At 45.7% G+C, this 14715-nt stretch overlaps 1 protein-coding gene across 1 annotated transcript in view; it reads left to right on the top strand.

Moving 5' to 3' along the window:
* The first annotated feature begins 3574 nt into the window (after positions 1 to 3574).
* Positions 3575 to 14715, top strand: part of LOC139551024 (homer protein homolog 3-like) — a 35356-nt gene continuing 24215 nt past the window's right edge. Inside the window, exons 1-3 of the mRNA XM_071362362.1 lie at positions 3575 to 3715; positions 4030 to 4078; positions 14137 to 14293. Of these exons, the coding sequence (XP_071218463.1) occupies positions 4056 to 4078; positions 14137 to 14293 (180 nt within the window). The 5' untranslated portion in view covers positions 3575 to 3715; positions 4030 to 4055. The remainder of the gene's footprint in view (positions 3716 to 4029; positions 4079 to 14136; positions 14294 to 14715) is intronic.

Genomic DNA, 14715 nt, shown 5'->3' with positions numbered 1-14715 from the left:
CAGATAGATTATTTCACTTAATTAATTCACTGTATCACAATTCCAGTGGGTCAGATGTTTACATACACTAAGTTGACAATGCCTTTAAACAGCTTGGGAAATTATAGAAAATGATGTCATGGCTTTAGAAGCTTCTGATAGGCAAATTGACATAATTTCAGTCAATTGGAGGTGTACCTGTGGTTGTATTTCAAGGCCTACCTTCAAACTCAGTGCCTCTGCTTGACATCATGGGAAAATCAAAAGAAATCAGCCAAGACCTCAGATAAAAAATTGTAGACCTCCACAAGTCTGGTTCATCCTTGGGAGCAATTTCCAAATGCCTGAAGGTACCACGTTCATCTGTACAAACAATAGTACGCACTTATAAACAGCATGGGGCCACGCCGCTCAGGAAGGAGACGCGTTCTGTCTCCTAGAGATGAACGTAGAAGTGCAAATCAATCCCAGAAAAACAGCATGGACCTTGTGAAGATGCTGGAGGAAACCAGTACAAAAGTATTTATATCCACAGTCAAACGAGTCCTATATCGACATAACCTGAAAGGCCGCTCAGCAAGGAAGAAGCCACTGCTCCAAAACCACCATAAAAAAGCCAGACTACGGTTTGCAACTGCACATGGGGACAAAGATCGTACTTTTTTGAGAAATTTCCTCTGGTCTGATGAAACAAAAATAGAACTGTTTTTTGCCCATAATGACCATCGTTATGTTTGGAGGAAAAAGGGGGGGCGGCTTGCAAGCTGAAGATCACCATCCCAGCCATGAAGCACGGGGGTGGGAGCATCATGTTGTGGGGGTGCTTTGCTGCAGGAGGGACTGGTGCACTTCACAAAATAGATGTCATCACGAGGGAGGAAAATTATGTGGATATATTGAAGCAACATCTCAAGACATCAGTCAGGAAGATAAAGCTTGGTCGCAAATGGGTCTTCCAAATGGACAATGACCCTAAACATACTTCCAAAGTTGTGGCAAAATAGCTTATAAGGACAGCAAAGTCAAGGAATTGGAGTGGCCATCACAAAGCCCTGACCTCAATCCTATAGAATATTTGTGGGCAGAACTGAAAAGGCGTGTGTGAGCAAGGAGGCCTACAAACCTGACTCAGTTACACCAGCTCTGTCAGGAGGGATGGGCCAAAATTCACCCAACTTATTGTGGGAAGCTTGTTGAAGGCTACCTGGAACGTTTGACCCAAGTTAAACAATTTAAAGGCAATGCTACCAAATACTAATTGAGTGTATGTAAACTTCTGACCCACTGGGAATGTGATGAAAGAAACAAAAGCTGAAATAAATAGTTCTCTCTAATATTATTCTGACATTTCACATTCTTAAAATAGGGTGGTGATCCTAACTGACCTAAGACAGGGAATTTTTACTAGGATTAAATGCCAGGAATTGTGAAAAACTGAGTTTAAATGTATTTGGCTAAGATGTATGTAAACTTCCCACTTCAACTGTAGTTACAGCAGACCAAGGTAGGAGAGTCAGAAACACACACATGAAACATCCCACACTTCCGGTATTGGAGTTGTTGGTTCTGTGGGTCGGTCGGATGGGGCACCAGCATCCTCCTCATGAATCCTCCTCACGATGGCTGCAGAAGCTGGGGTCCTTGGATTTTAGGTCTTACCAATGCCTTGCCCATCTCCTCGAGAAAGCCGTCTCCTCTGGAGCTTCCCTCTGTCCCAATCTGGGTTCAACATCATCCAGATGACAAATGTGCGCGTTGTATGAGCTGGTCTGGTGTCTCGGTTATCGAAGCGGATGATCTTGGAAATAATGTTTTCCAGAGACGTTGCATGGAAATGTTCTCTGCCAGTTTCTGCATCCCACATGGATTCTGTGGATTCCGCATTGGATCTGAAAACACCAACAAGGATAAGAACCCTAAAGTATGCATGCAAATGAGTTTGGTCCATCTCTCCCCAATAACACGCCTTCTCTCCATATTAGTGCAGTCCAGAATGATTTTCTGGATGGTTTCTGGGATGAACAGTTCAAAAGAAGACTATGTCCTGCACATGAGTAACCTCCATCCGCGTCGGTCCTGGTTGCATCCTTATCCCATTGGCAGCCATGCGGGGTTGCTCATTCCTTGAGCAAGAAGACCATTCAATTTCAATTTTGTTTTACATCTGTATTTCTCCTCCTTCAGGCTGCTGATGATCTGGTTGCTGACGGGCTGGTCCTGGACAGGCTGAGGGTCAATCTCATCCTCTCCTTCCAACTCACTGTCAGACTCTGAATTGACAGAGACATGATCCTCATATTTGGAAGATTTTTCATCTTCCAAAGAGGAAGATGCTCCTTCCACACCAGCTTCTCTCTCTGCAAAAAATATTTCTAAGGCCCTCTGAGCAGAGATTATTTTTGCCATAATGATTGATTGAGGTAAGGAGCCACACATGCAAAGATATTTATTTGTGTCCCTCCCCCAATTTGCACATGGCTGGGGTAGAGTGTGGTAAAATACATTATTTCGATACGTTGTAAAAATAAAAAAATAAAAAAAGTATTGTAATAACATTGTGCAGGATCCCGCAAAACATTGTGTAGTTTCACACACTACCAAGGGTAAAGAGTGCGAGAAAAGCTGGAGACAGGCAGGGAGACAGACAGGTTCTTGGTGCTATGTTAAACAGCAGGCCCAGGGAGGAGGAGGACAAAGTGAAGGCACACAGCAAACCTTTTTGTTTCGTTTTTACTTGTTTTCACCTACACACACACTTTTCCACACTTTTATTACCCTCGGGTCCAGTGGACCCGAATACCACATATGTAATATAAATGTGTAGGGGGGTACAGAGTGTGCACTCAATAAAACTTTGTCATTTTACAGAAAATGAGCCAAGGCCAATGAGTCTCCGGTTGAAAAAATAATTAATTGTATAATTCTTATTTGAGTAAACTTTGAAAATGGGTCCCACAGTCCCCAACACCACACAAGGGTTAAGGAATTTGTTTTAATGTGAGCTACGTGAAAATGAAATACTGTATGGCCGAAATTAGTGTTAAGTAGGCCATATGTATTTGCTAATGGTCAACAATGAAGTAGTTTACAGCACGAGTTTTGTCACTGTAAAATGAAATGGAATTTAACCCACCACCAAACTGTAACCAGCAGGTGGTGGTATATAGACTGGTTGTAAACACAACTGTAGGAAATCGTTACCATGAAGCGCTGCACCGCGCGAGGTTCTTGACGGGATAATAAATGTAACCAATATAAAAGTAGCGATACTTTGTAGCCTACCAGTGCATAACACTGCATGCTTGCGACTCACATTGAGCCGTCAAGAGGAGTATAGCCTAGAACCCGAGCTTTGCGGGGCACTGCGCTACAACAAGGTTACTGAAGTACAGCCAAAGAGAAGAAAATCTGAGAAATATACACATGATGGACCGCCCGGACTGTGGCAACTGATACACGTTTCTCCAGTTTAGTGATGGCATCGATGTCCAACGTTGTGGTAAGCCTTTTCAAGTGAAGGGACAGGGCTCATATAATTGTATTGACAGCTAATGTCCACCGTAGCCTATTTACAGTCAAGTCTTGCCCTTTGCAGTGAAATTCCGGTAGTAAATTGGGAAGCATCCGTATCCGGACACAGGAGAGGAAGGATTTCAGCGCCACTATTCTAAAACATAAAGGAGCCCATATTAGACCTGGATCAATACATCTCATTAATATTTTACAACGACATGAGGTGAGTGTTTCGAGTAACTATTCAACTCTCACTGACTTATTGCATTGGACGCTGCTAAATTTGCTATGAGAGAAAAGTTTAGGTTATGCTGCAGTCAGGACCATATTTCAATAGTCGGGACAATTCGTTTTAATATTGGTGTACACATACCTTGATCTATAAATTGAAAGGCTATTGATACATAGACCACACGGCTCACTTTTTTCCCGTTCATTATTATCTAGTCCAGTTGTCTGTTAATGTCCAAATATTTTGTTGTTGTTGAAAACATTTTGTAACATTAATCAGTGTGTGTTAATTTCCTTCTTCCATAGAAAGAACACCTCTCCTGCTTAATAAGATGTATCCACACCATCGAGAAAGGTAAGTGGCTGTTATTTTCGATTTATGTTTCATACAGTGGTGATATCCTCTCCTGAACACCTACTCAATAGCCCCTGTTGTCTGTGTCGGTGGTGGCATAATGTCCACAAAGTCCAAAGAGATCCAGCCCAACAGTTGTCAGTAAAAGTATTGTCGTAATGACCTTGGGATGCCTATGACTCTTACAGGACCTCTGCTTCAACAGGACAAGAGAGAGTCTTCTCTTGTGCCTTGTGGAGTAGTAGTCTAATAGTGCACGGATCTTTGATCATAAAGCAAGTAGGTCAAATGGCTCTGGAATTACATTTACACGTTTTGGAGTGATGTTGATTTGCACCTGAGAATATCGCACTAGATTCATTGTTTATTGCTGTTATATTGATAATAAGTGGTTTCAAACTTGATTTACAAAGTAAACCAGTTAGTGTTTGTGCTGTTTATCTGTTTATCTCATTATGTTAGTGGTACTGCAGAGACCAGCACTACCTGATTTGAGCAGTACATTTATGTAATTGCTCTAAGGCCACTGTTGGGCTATTATTGCTGTACTCATTTAGGGAGAGAAGTACTGGCCCAGCACAGTATGCCCCAGAATCTCCTCTACAAAAGCATCCATGTAAATTGTTCTGTTTACAGCGTGTAGAAGAATCAACTGTAATACTATGCCAAGAATACCTGTTAGAACTGATAGTGTGAGTGGTACCATTCTACAAAAAGAGAACATGAATTAAAGTAGTTGTTCATCATAATAGATATAGAAAAGCATTGTTGTGGAACTTCCATCACCAGAATCTTGTTTTTCATTATCTGAATCGGGTTCTTGTCCCTATCTCTATCCTGGTGGGATTCAGCTCACCTATTTAACAGCTGGAGCATATCTAATGAAACCAATCAATATTTTCAAACCGTGTGCAGGGTTCAAATTAGGGCCCCCTATAACAATTAAAATATAAATGTGAGCACCCCCCTGAAATTGTGACTGTATGTGTGTGCGCGCGACTGTGCACATACTGTGTGTGTGTTTGTGTGTGTGTGTCTGTGCAGCATATGTACACACAGCATATGTTCGCACATCCCACTAAGCCATGTCCATCTGTTTAACATGAAGGAGGAATAGTGGATCCTGGAAAGAGATCCGTTATCCATTTAGGTCCAACAGAGAGACAGTCGTCTGAAACATCTGGGTTGCGCTGTGCCTGATGCCCTCAGGTCTCTCGTAGCGCCACACCTCCTTGGCACTGGAGGAATGTGTGTGGAAGTTAAAGAGGCAGCTCCCTGGCGTCCCGGTGGCTCAGGCTCTGCAGGGTGATCTCATCGCATTGGGGTGATCCCTGTGGAGCCGGGAGCCAGTCAAGTTGCCCCCTATGACAATAGAGGCTTGAAGGAAAAACCCAACTGACCAAAAGACCAATCAGATGGATGGTAGGTGTAGCTCAGTCCCCATAGAGGATCATTTCTCATGCCTGGTCAAAGTTGGGCTAACAAACCCTTCCCTAATTTCGGCACCAAACGCTCCATGACACTAACAATCTAACCCAGAATGTCAATCAATTGCATCATATGTATACTAATAATCGGGAAGCTTCGGTGCCAACATGGTAGTCGTTGAATTTCCATGTCTCAAAGTGAGATTGCCGAACTTTGTAGCCTACCAATTCTGTCTGACTGTTCCACGGCTCTGCTCCCATCCCCTGCCTGGCCAACCCTCTGATCAGTGTCTGTCTGAGCCTGCGGTGACTGCCAGCCTTATAGAAGCTGGTTATTAAGCATGAGATCAGCTGACAAGAGTGGGATTACTGTGTGATGAGACAGAGAATTACAGCTCAGGGTTTTTATCAGGGAGCTTGCCTAACATGGTCCACAAGCCCATCGGGGGGTGTGTGTGTTAGAGAGGGGGAGAGAGAGTCTGTGTGTCTGCTTTGACGGTGGTAGTTGTTATTAGCAGTAGGGTTAATGTGAAGAAAAGTATTGACGTGGAAAGTAATAACGCTGGCTAGCAACCAATAGTTGTCATTGTAAGCTAATTGTTTTTGTATACTTGGGATTCTTGAGGTTAGAATGTTAGGCCTACGCTAATTTACACCAACACTCATGAGATTTAGAGATCCTGGCACATATAATTAGAGCAAAGATTCAACACCCATTAACTTAAATCTGATCCTGTGTCTGCTTACCTTCATCACCGAAGAGGTCAGACTGGAGTTCATTTGAATACAGTTTAATGTGCACAGTGACCTGGTATTTGCCATGTCTTAAGTCATCCATAAATGATCTAGTTGATATTTGTGCTAGATTTATTTTACTTACAGCAATCATCAGCCAACGAAATGGACAGGATCGTCACTACCATATGTTGTTGTAATAATACACACTAGTAGTCATCCAATACACATTAAATCAGACACGTAAACCCATATCATGTCGTACATGTCAGTATGAGATTTAGTGGGTCCTTTATACCATCAACGCTCTAACTGCAGTGGAGTGTATGTCCTGCATAGTTTGTACAGCTTTGAATTGAATATGATGAGGGTGAAAAAGGCAAACTATCAATCTGTAGCTACGTGTCAAGGTATAATCCTTTTGACCTTTTTGCGTACATAATCCAATGGCTTTTTGAATTAAAGTTATTTTTTATAGCCTATACTCGTCTGCTCACATTTTACATTAGTCGTTAAGCAGATGCTCTTATCCAGAGCGACATAGTGCATTCATCTTAAAATGACTAGGTGTGTAACGTATACGCTGGGAGTCAGAAAGCAGGTGCAGAAGGTGAGTTTAATACTGAAGAAATACAAAAGAACAAACATGGGCAGCATACTGAACGTGAGAGAAAACCAATAACACCTGACAACTGAGGGTTAAATAAAAGGGGAGTAATCAGGGTATTGATAAAGTCAAGGTGTGCCTAATGATGGTTGCCAGGTGTGTGTAATGATGGGTTGCCAGGACTGGTGTTTAGTAAACTGGCGACGTCGAGCACCGGAGCGGGAGTAGATGTGACAGTACCCTCCCCCGACGCCCGGCACCTGCCGCAGGACAACACCGGCCAGAGGGACTGCCCGAGGAGCGGGCTGGTCCGGACGGTGAGGGTGGAAATCTCGGATGATGTTGGGAACTAGAATGCCGTCCACCAGAACCCAACACCGCTCCTCTGGACCGTACCCCTCCCAGTCCACCAGGTACTGTAGCCGACCCCCACAACGTCGGGAGTCCAGAAGGGATCTGATGGCATAGGCGAGGCTTCCCTCGATGTTCAGGGGTGGCGGAGGGGACAGCATCAGCCAGGGGACCAGGAACTACCGGCTTGAGGAGGGAAACATGAAAAGATGGTGAGATCCAGTAGTCAGTGGGGAGCTGTAATCGGTATATTATCTCATTGACCCTCCAGAGGACTTTGAAAGGCCCCACAAACCGGGGCCTCAACTTCCGGTCGGGCAGGAGCAGCGGGAGGTTCCTGGTGGAGAGCCCTGTGGAGGAGTGACGAAGTGAGTTCTAGGCATACTCCGCCCAGGGAAGGAACCAGGCCCACTCCCCTTGCCGGTCCTGACAGTTACTCCTAAGGAACCTCCCCAGCTCCTGGTTGGTCCTCTCCACCTGCCGATTGGACTGAGGCCGGTACCCCAGATGTGAGGTTGACCGTGACCACCAGCTTCTCCATGAAGGCTCTCAGCGACCTGGAGAGCGTTAGGAAGACCAGAGAGAAGGATAAAACGGGAGAATTTGGAGAATCCGGCCACAAAAACCATAACAGTGGCGAAACCATCAGGGGAAGATCAGTAACAAAGTCTATGGACAGATGTGACCAAGGCCGCTGAGGCACTGGAAGGGGAAGTAGCTGGAATGTGCTGGGGAGATTTGGATTGGGTACATATGGCGCATGAGTTGACATAGTGGGTGAAGTCGTGCGCCAAGGTGTCCACCAGTACTTCTCGGAGAGGGAATGGATGTTGTTGCGGGTGATACCTGGGTGTCCAGTGGTGAGGGATGTATGTGCCTATGTCAACAGCCGATCTCTCACCCCTGTGGGGACATAGATGCGTTCTGGAGAGCAGGTAGCAGGAGCAGGTATGAAGTTCAGGGAGGAGGCGAGGCCCTGGTCGAAGTTCCCAGCGGCACCGGAGTCCACTAGAGCTGTAGAGACAACACTTGAGGGACAGCCAGCCAGTGAAATAGGAACCATAAAGGGTTTGGCGTAAAACAATGTTATTGGCATACTCACGCCTAACCTGGGAGACGGAAGGTCACGGAGCTGCCCTGGTTAGGGCGCACCGGACACCACTGAAGCTGGTGCCCCTCCTGGCCACAATAGGAAAAGAGCCCCAGCTGTCTCCGGCGACGCCGCTCTGACGCGGAGAGGTGTGTGGCCCCTACCTCCATGGGTTCAGGCTCTGCCTCAGGACAGCAAAAGGAGGGAGGGGAGTAGCGATGTGTACACCAGCGCTCCCGAAGAAGGTTATCCAGACGGATGGCCATCGAGATGTGAGCGTCAAGGATATGTTGTCATCCCGACATGCGCAGTCCACTGCTCATTCCATCGGCTGGAGGCTGCCACAGTCTGAAAGGTGAGGGCGTACTCCGCAGGGGTTTGGGCCCTCTGCCGGTGCTGGAAAAGTCACTCACCTCCCTCTGCCCTCTGGAGGATGGTCGACGATCGCCCTGAACAGAGCCATGAACCTCTCATAGGAACCCAGCTCTTCCTCTCTCCCAGACGGCCGTAGCCCACTTCAACGTCCGTCTGGTCAGCAGGGAAATTACCATGGCAACCTTGGACCTTACGGTGGTGGGAGTTCTCATCTGATAGGCGAAATAGAGGGAGCACTGGAGTAGTAAGCCATGGCATTTCGATGGAGTACCGTCATATTTCTCTGGAAGGGACAGTCGGGCATCATTGACCTGGGCGGAAGAATGGGTAGGGTGGGGGGCTGGCTCACTGTAACAACCCGTGGTATGAGGCCCTCTGATAGGAGTATAGAGAACCTCTCTGGTGGTGTCCAGGCGGTATAGAATGTACCCAGTTTTGCCAGCTGGTCATGGTGTTGGAGTAGATGACCTTGTTCGTTAACCATCTGGAAGAGCGTTGAATCTTCTGCTGCTTCCATATTGTGAGGTGTTATTCTGTAACGTACAGGTGCAGAAGGTGAGTTTTAATACTGAACAGATACAAAGAACAAACATGGGAAGCGTACTGAACGTGAGAGAAAACCAATAACACCTAAGGACTGATCACAACGGAGGGTTAAATAAAGAGGGAGTAATCAGGGTATTGATAAAGTCCAGGTGTGCCTAATGATGGGACGCAGGTGTGCGTAATGATGGGTTGCCAGAACCGGTGGTTAGTAAACCGGCGACGTCGAGCGCCGGAACGGGAGAAGACGTGACAAGGTGAGACAATCACATATCACAGTCATAAGTACATTTTTCCTCAATAAATTCAACTCTAGTAGGGGGAAAAAGTGCAGTTTTTTTTGTTAGTATTTAAGATACTCTTTGTTTGAAGAGGTAGAGTTTCAGACATTTTTGGAAGATGGGCAGGGATAGGGGGAAGCTTCTTCCAACATTGGGGTACCAGGACAGAGAAGAGTTTTGACTGGGCTGAGCGGGAGCTGACCCCTGTAGGAGTAGGAGGGCCAAGAGACCTGAGGTGGCAGAACGGAGTGCTCGGGTTGGGGTGTAGGGTTTGAGCATAGCCTGAAGTTATGGACCAGGGTCTTGAAGTGGATGCAAGCTTAGAATGGAAGCCAGTGGAGTGTGCAGAGGAGCGGGGTGACATGGGATAACTTGGGAAGGATGAACACAGTGGCGTCAGTTCAGCTAAACCGTGGGTATGGCAAGCCGAGTGATTTGCTGTATAGAGAAAAGAGGAGAGGGCCTAGAAACAAGCCCTGGAGGACACCAATAGTGAGAGCATGGGGTGCAGACACAGATCCTCTCCACGTCACCTGGTAGGAGCGACCTGCCAGGTAGGATGCAATCCAGGAGTATACAGAGCCTGAGACGTCTAGCCTTGAGATGGTGGAGAGGATGTGATGGTTCAGTGTTGATGGCAGCGGGTAGATCTAGGAGGATGAGAATAGAGGAGAGAGAGTCAGCTTTGGCAGAGCGGAGAGCCTCCGTAACACAGAGGAGAGGGGTCTCAGTTTAGTGAGCCGTCTTAACTTGACTGGTTAGGGTCAAGAAGGTCGTTCTGAGAGAGATAACAAGAGAGTTGGTCATAGACAGCACACTCAAGTGTTTTGGAAAGCATAGAAAGAAGGGATACTGGTCTGTAGTCAGAGGGGTCGAGTGTTGGTTTCTTGAGGAGGGAAGCGACTCTGGCTGTCTTGAGCCAATGGTCAGGGAGGAGGGAAGAGAAGAATGGGAGGTCTCCAGAGATGGTCTGGAGGAGGGGATGGGGTCGAGGTTGTTGGGTGGCTGAACATCACTGGTAACAGGATTTCCTCTGGAGAGAGAGGAGTTCAAGGCCCTTGGAGTTCAAGGCATAGGGTAGTTCTGTGTAATTGGGACCAGTGGATTCAGTAGGCTGAGTCAATGAGGAGTGGATGTCGTCAACCTTTCTTTCAAAGTGGTTGACAAAGTTGTTCGCAGAGAGGGAGGGGAAGCTGGTGGAGTATTAAGGATGGAGAAGAAGGTGGGAAAGGATTGGAGGCAGAAACTTGAAATTTATAGTGATAGAAAGCAGCTTTAGCAGGGCATACAGAGGAAGAGAAGGTAAAGTGGAGGGAGTGGAAGGATGATAGGTCCTCCGGAAATTAGTTTTCCTCCATTTTCGCTTAGCTGCCCGCAGCCCTGTTCTGTGAGCTCGCAGTGAGTCACTCCGCCATGCAGCAGAAAGGGAGGACCGAGTCGGCCTGGAGGAAAGGGGATAGTGAGAGTCATAGGATTCTGAAGGGGAGGAGAGTACGGTCGAAGAGACAGAATCGGGAAACAGGAAAGAAAATGATTTAGCAGAAGGGAGAGATGATATGATAGAAGAGGAGAGAGTGGTGGGAGAGAGAGGGCGAAGAATGTGATGGCGCATGCCCATCTGGGAAGGCTGAGTGGGCTAGGTGGACTAAGAAGGTAGGGTTGGAGGATGGGGTGAGGGGGGTTGCAAGGAGATTATTAGGCGAACAGCCTCTAGTAAATGAGGTGAAGCGCATTGCCTGCCTTGTGAGTGGTAGGGGACTGGGAATGGGTGAGGTCTAAAGAGTAAAGTTGTGGAAAGAAATTGAGGTCAGGCGTCGGGAGGTTGAAGTCGCCCAGTACAATGAGTGGTGAGCCATCGTCAGGAAATTAGTTTATCAAGGTGTCAAACACATTGAGGAACTCTCCAAGGGCACCAGAGGGGTAAACTACAGTTGTGGCCAAAAGTTTTGAGAATGAAACAAATATTAATTTCCACAAAATTTGCTGCTTCAGTGTCTTTAGATATTTTTGTCAGATGTTACTATGGAATACTGAAGTATAATTACAAACATTTCATAAGTGTCAAAGGCTTTTATTGACAATTACATAAGTTGATGCAAAGAGTCAATATTTGCAGGGTTGACCCTTCTTTTTCAAGACCTTTGCAATACGCCCTGGCATGCTGTCAATTAACTTCTGGGCTACATCCTGACTGATGGCAGCCCATTCTTGCATAATCAATGCTTGGAGTTTGTCAGAATTTGTGGGGTTTTGTTTGTCCACCCGCCTCTTGAGGATTGACCACAAGTTCTCAATGGGATTAAGGTCTGGGGAGTTTCCTGGCCATGGACCCAAAATATCGATGTTTTGTTCCCCGAGCCACTTAGTTTTCACTTTTGCCTTATGGCAAGGTGCTCCATCATGCTGGAAAAGGCATTGTTCGTCACCAAACTGTTCCTGGATGGTTGGGAGAAGTAGCTCTCGGAAGATGTGTTGGTACCATTCTTTATTCATGGCTGTGTTCTTAGGCAAAATTGTGAGTGGCCCACTCCCTTGGCTGAGAAGCAACCGCACATGAATGGTCTCAGGATGCTTTACTGTTGGCATGACACAGGACTGATGGTAGCGCTCACCTTGTCTTCTCCGGACAAGCTTTTTTCCGGATGCCCCAAACAATCGGAAAGGGGATTCATCAGAGAAAATGACTTTACCCCAGTCCTCAGCAGTCCAATCCCTGTACCTTTTTGCAGAATATCAGTCTGTCCCTGATGTTTTTCCTGGAGAGAAGTGGCTTCTTTGCTGCCCTTCTTGACACTAGGCCATCCTCCAAAAGTCTTCGCCTCACTGTGCATGCAGATGCACTCATACCTGCCTGCTGCCATTTCTGAGCAAGCTCTGTACTGGTGGTGCCCCGATCCCGCAGCTGAATCAACTTTAGGAGACGGTCCATGATGTCAGCTGGTCCTTTTGTGGCAGGGCTGAAATGCAGTGGAAATGTTTTTGGGGGATTCAGTTAATTTGCATGGCAAAGAGGGACTTTGCAATTAATTGCAATTCATCTGATCACTCTTCATAACATTCTGGAGTATATGCAAATTGCCATCATACAAACTGAGGCAGCAGACTTTGTGAAAATTAATATTTGTGTTATTCTCAAAACTTTTGGCCACGACTGTACAAAGAAGATTCAACGAGTTAACCAGATAACTTTGATAAACAACCCGAAATAACTATTGATTTTCTGGTTCATTAAGAAGTCTAAACGTATGTGTTGTTGGTGTTGAGTCAATTGGACCATGCCTATTTCAAGCATATCTTTCTCAAAAAATCTAGTTTTAAATATTTTATGGAAGTTCGCTGGCTAATTTATTGGTTCTGCTTTGTAGTATACCCCTCCTGTCAGTGATAGATAACAACAGCTTGAGTGGACAAGTGACAGTGGCAGCATGGAATTCAAATGAGGAGATGGACAGGTGAGAGAGGGGGGAAATAAAACATCTCCACTTAGGAGAAATGAGTATCCCTTTGCCACCACAGCCACGACCAGATGCTCTTGGACTATGAGAGAACACATAGTCAGATGACGAAGTAGCAGTGTTCTCTGAGGTAATCTTTGTCTCCGTCAAGTTTAAAAAGTGTGGGGACTGAAGGACAATAGACTGAGACACACCGCTCAGCACTGATTGATGATTACCTAGCAGAGATGAAGATACCCCCTCCAAAAGACACACCCACCAATTATCACAAAGCTACTTCTCAAATTGACCTGAAACCAGTTCAAGTCAATGTTTCAACCCTTCACAGCCACAAGTACTGAGCATTCAGCAGTTCAAACAGCAATGATTTAGTAGGCTACTTGGTAGAGGGACAACAGTTAACTAGAATTGCCCAAGCCAGACTATACCAACAATAACAACTTATTGAAAGAAAAGATACTTAGGCTACTCTTGCAGAGATTAGTTGTCTTCCGAGGGTATAGATGAGGCACAGCCTCTCCACTTTGTCTAATTGCATTGCACAGTAACTGGACTTTAACTCCCCCTCTGTGTATGATCTTTCCACTGCTGTCATTCAGATTTGGTTTGGTTTACATTTTCCGTGCCGCAGTTGCCAAACCAAACTCGAACAACAGTGGCATTGTTGCTTTGAAATATTTACCTCGTTTCTAGGATACCTAGCATGGTCACACTGGCAGGAGCAGGGGTTGGGAGGGGACTTGTGCAAAGGTTCTGGGCTTTTTAGTCAATGGTCTTGTGCCAACCACAACCACTGGGAAATGAGGATAGGACATAGAGAGCTGCCAAAGGTGACGCCAACATCTGTAGCATTATGGCAGCCAGTCAAGTTTGGGAGCTATGCTCCATTATGGGAGGAATAGGAGGTTGTTTTTCCTCTGCGAAAGCACAAAGAAATTGCAGACATTTCTTATTCATCGATTAGAATATGAGGGTTGTCAACATGAGTTGTCAATTTGTTTAGTGAACTGTGTTCATTCAAAAAAATTCAACTGAGAAGAAAATAATTATTTAGAAAAATGTGTGAGCCTTGGTCAAGTTGTCTTTTCATTAGTCTTCACATACTCTAATTTGCTGGGACATGTTAAGGAAAATAAAATTATTGGCCACAATTTGTCTTCACATGCTTAGCTCCATGTCCCCTTCTTGCCTCAGGGAGCAACCGATCTTCAGCGCCAGGGCCCATGTGTTCCAGATCGACCCGAACACCAAGAGGAACTGGATCCCCGCCAGTAAGCATGCCGTCACCGTCTCCTTCTTCTACGACGGCAACAGGAATGTGTACCGCATCATCAGCGTGGGCGGTACCAAGGTGAGCCAGGCAGCTGTGCTGTACAGTGACTCTCTGGAACGTGAATGCAGACCACAGTTAGAGTATGTGAACGTGTGGTCTTGATTTAGGGAAACATCCTTTTCGAGAGATGTTCTTAGGACATTGTGGGATGGTTGAAAATATGGTTTCCAGAGGTGCTTTCAGTTCACAATCGTTTGCTTCTAGCCAAAAAAGCAATTTACAGTTTGACAAAGAGAGTAGATAAAGATGGGTCTAGTATGTGTAGCAGATCAGCATTGGCCTGTTTAAGATTGTGTTCACTCTTACTTTTGCCTGTACTCTTATTTATCCTTCGATCTCCAAAGACCTTGGTTGTTCACGATGCTAAACATAAAATCAGTGGTTGTAGGCTTTTATTAATTTAAAAACAATTTAGCCATTGTTCAGTCAATAAGAACTGC

This window comes from Salvelinus alpinus, chromosome 23 (genome assembly GCF_045679555.1).
Source record: "Salvelinus alpinus chromosome 23, SLU_Salpinus.1, whole genome shotgun sequence".
Lineage (NCBI taxonomy): Eukaryota > Metazoa > Chordata > Actinopteri > Salmoniformes > Salmonidae > Salvelinus > Salvelinus alpinus.
The sequence above is the reverse complement of the archived record's forward strand: the minus strand, read 5'-3'. Positions and strand labels throughout refer to the sequence as shown.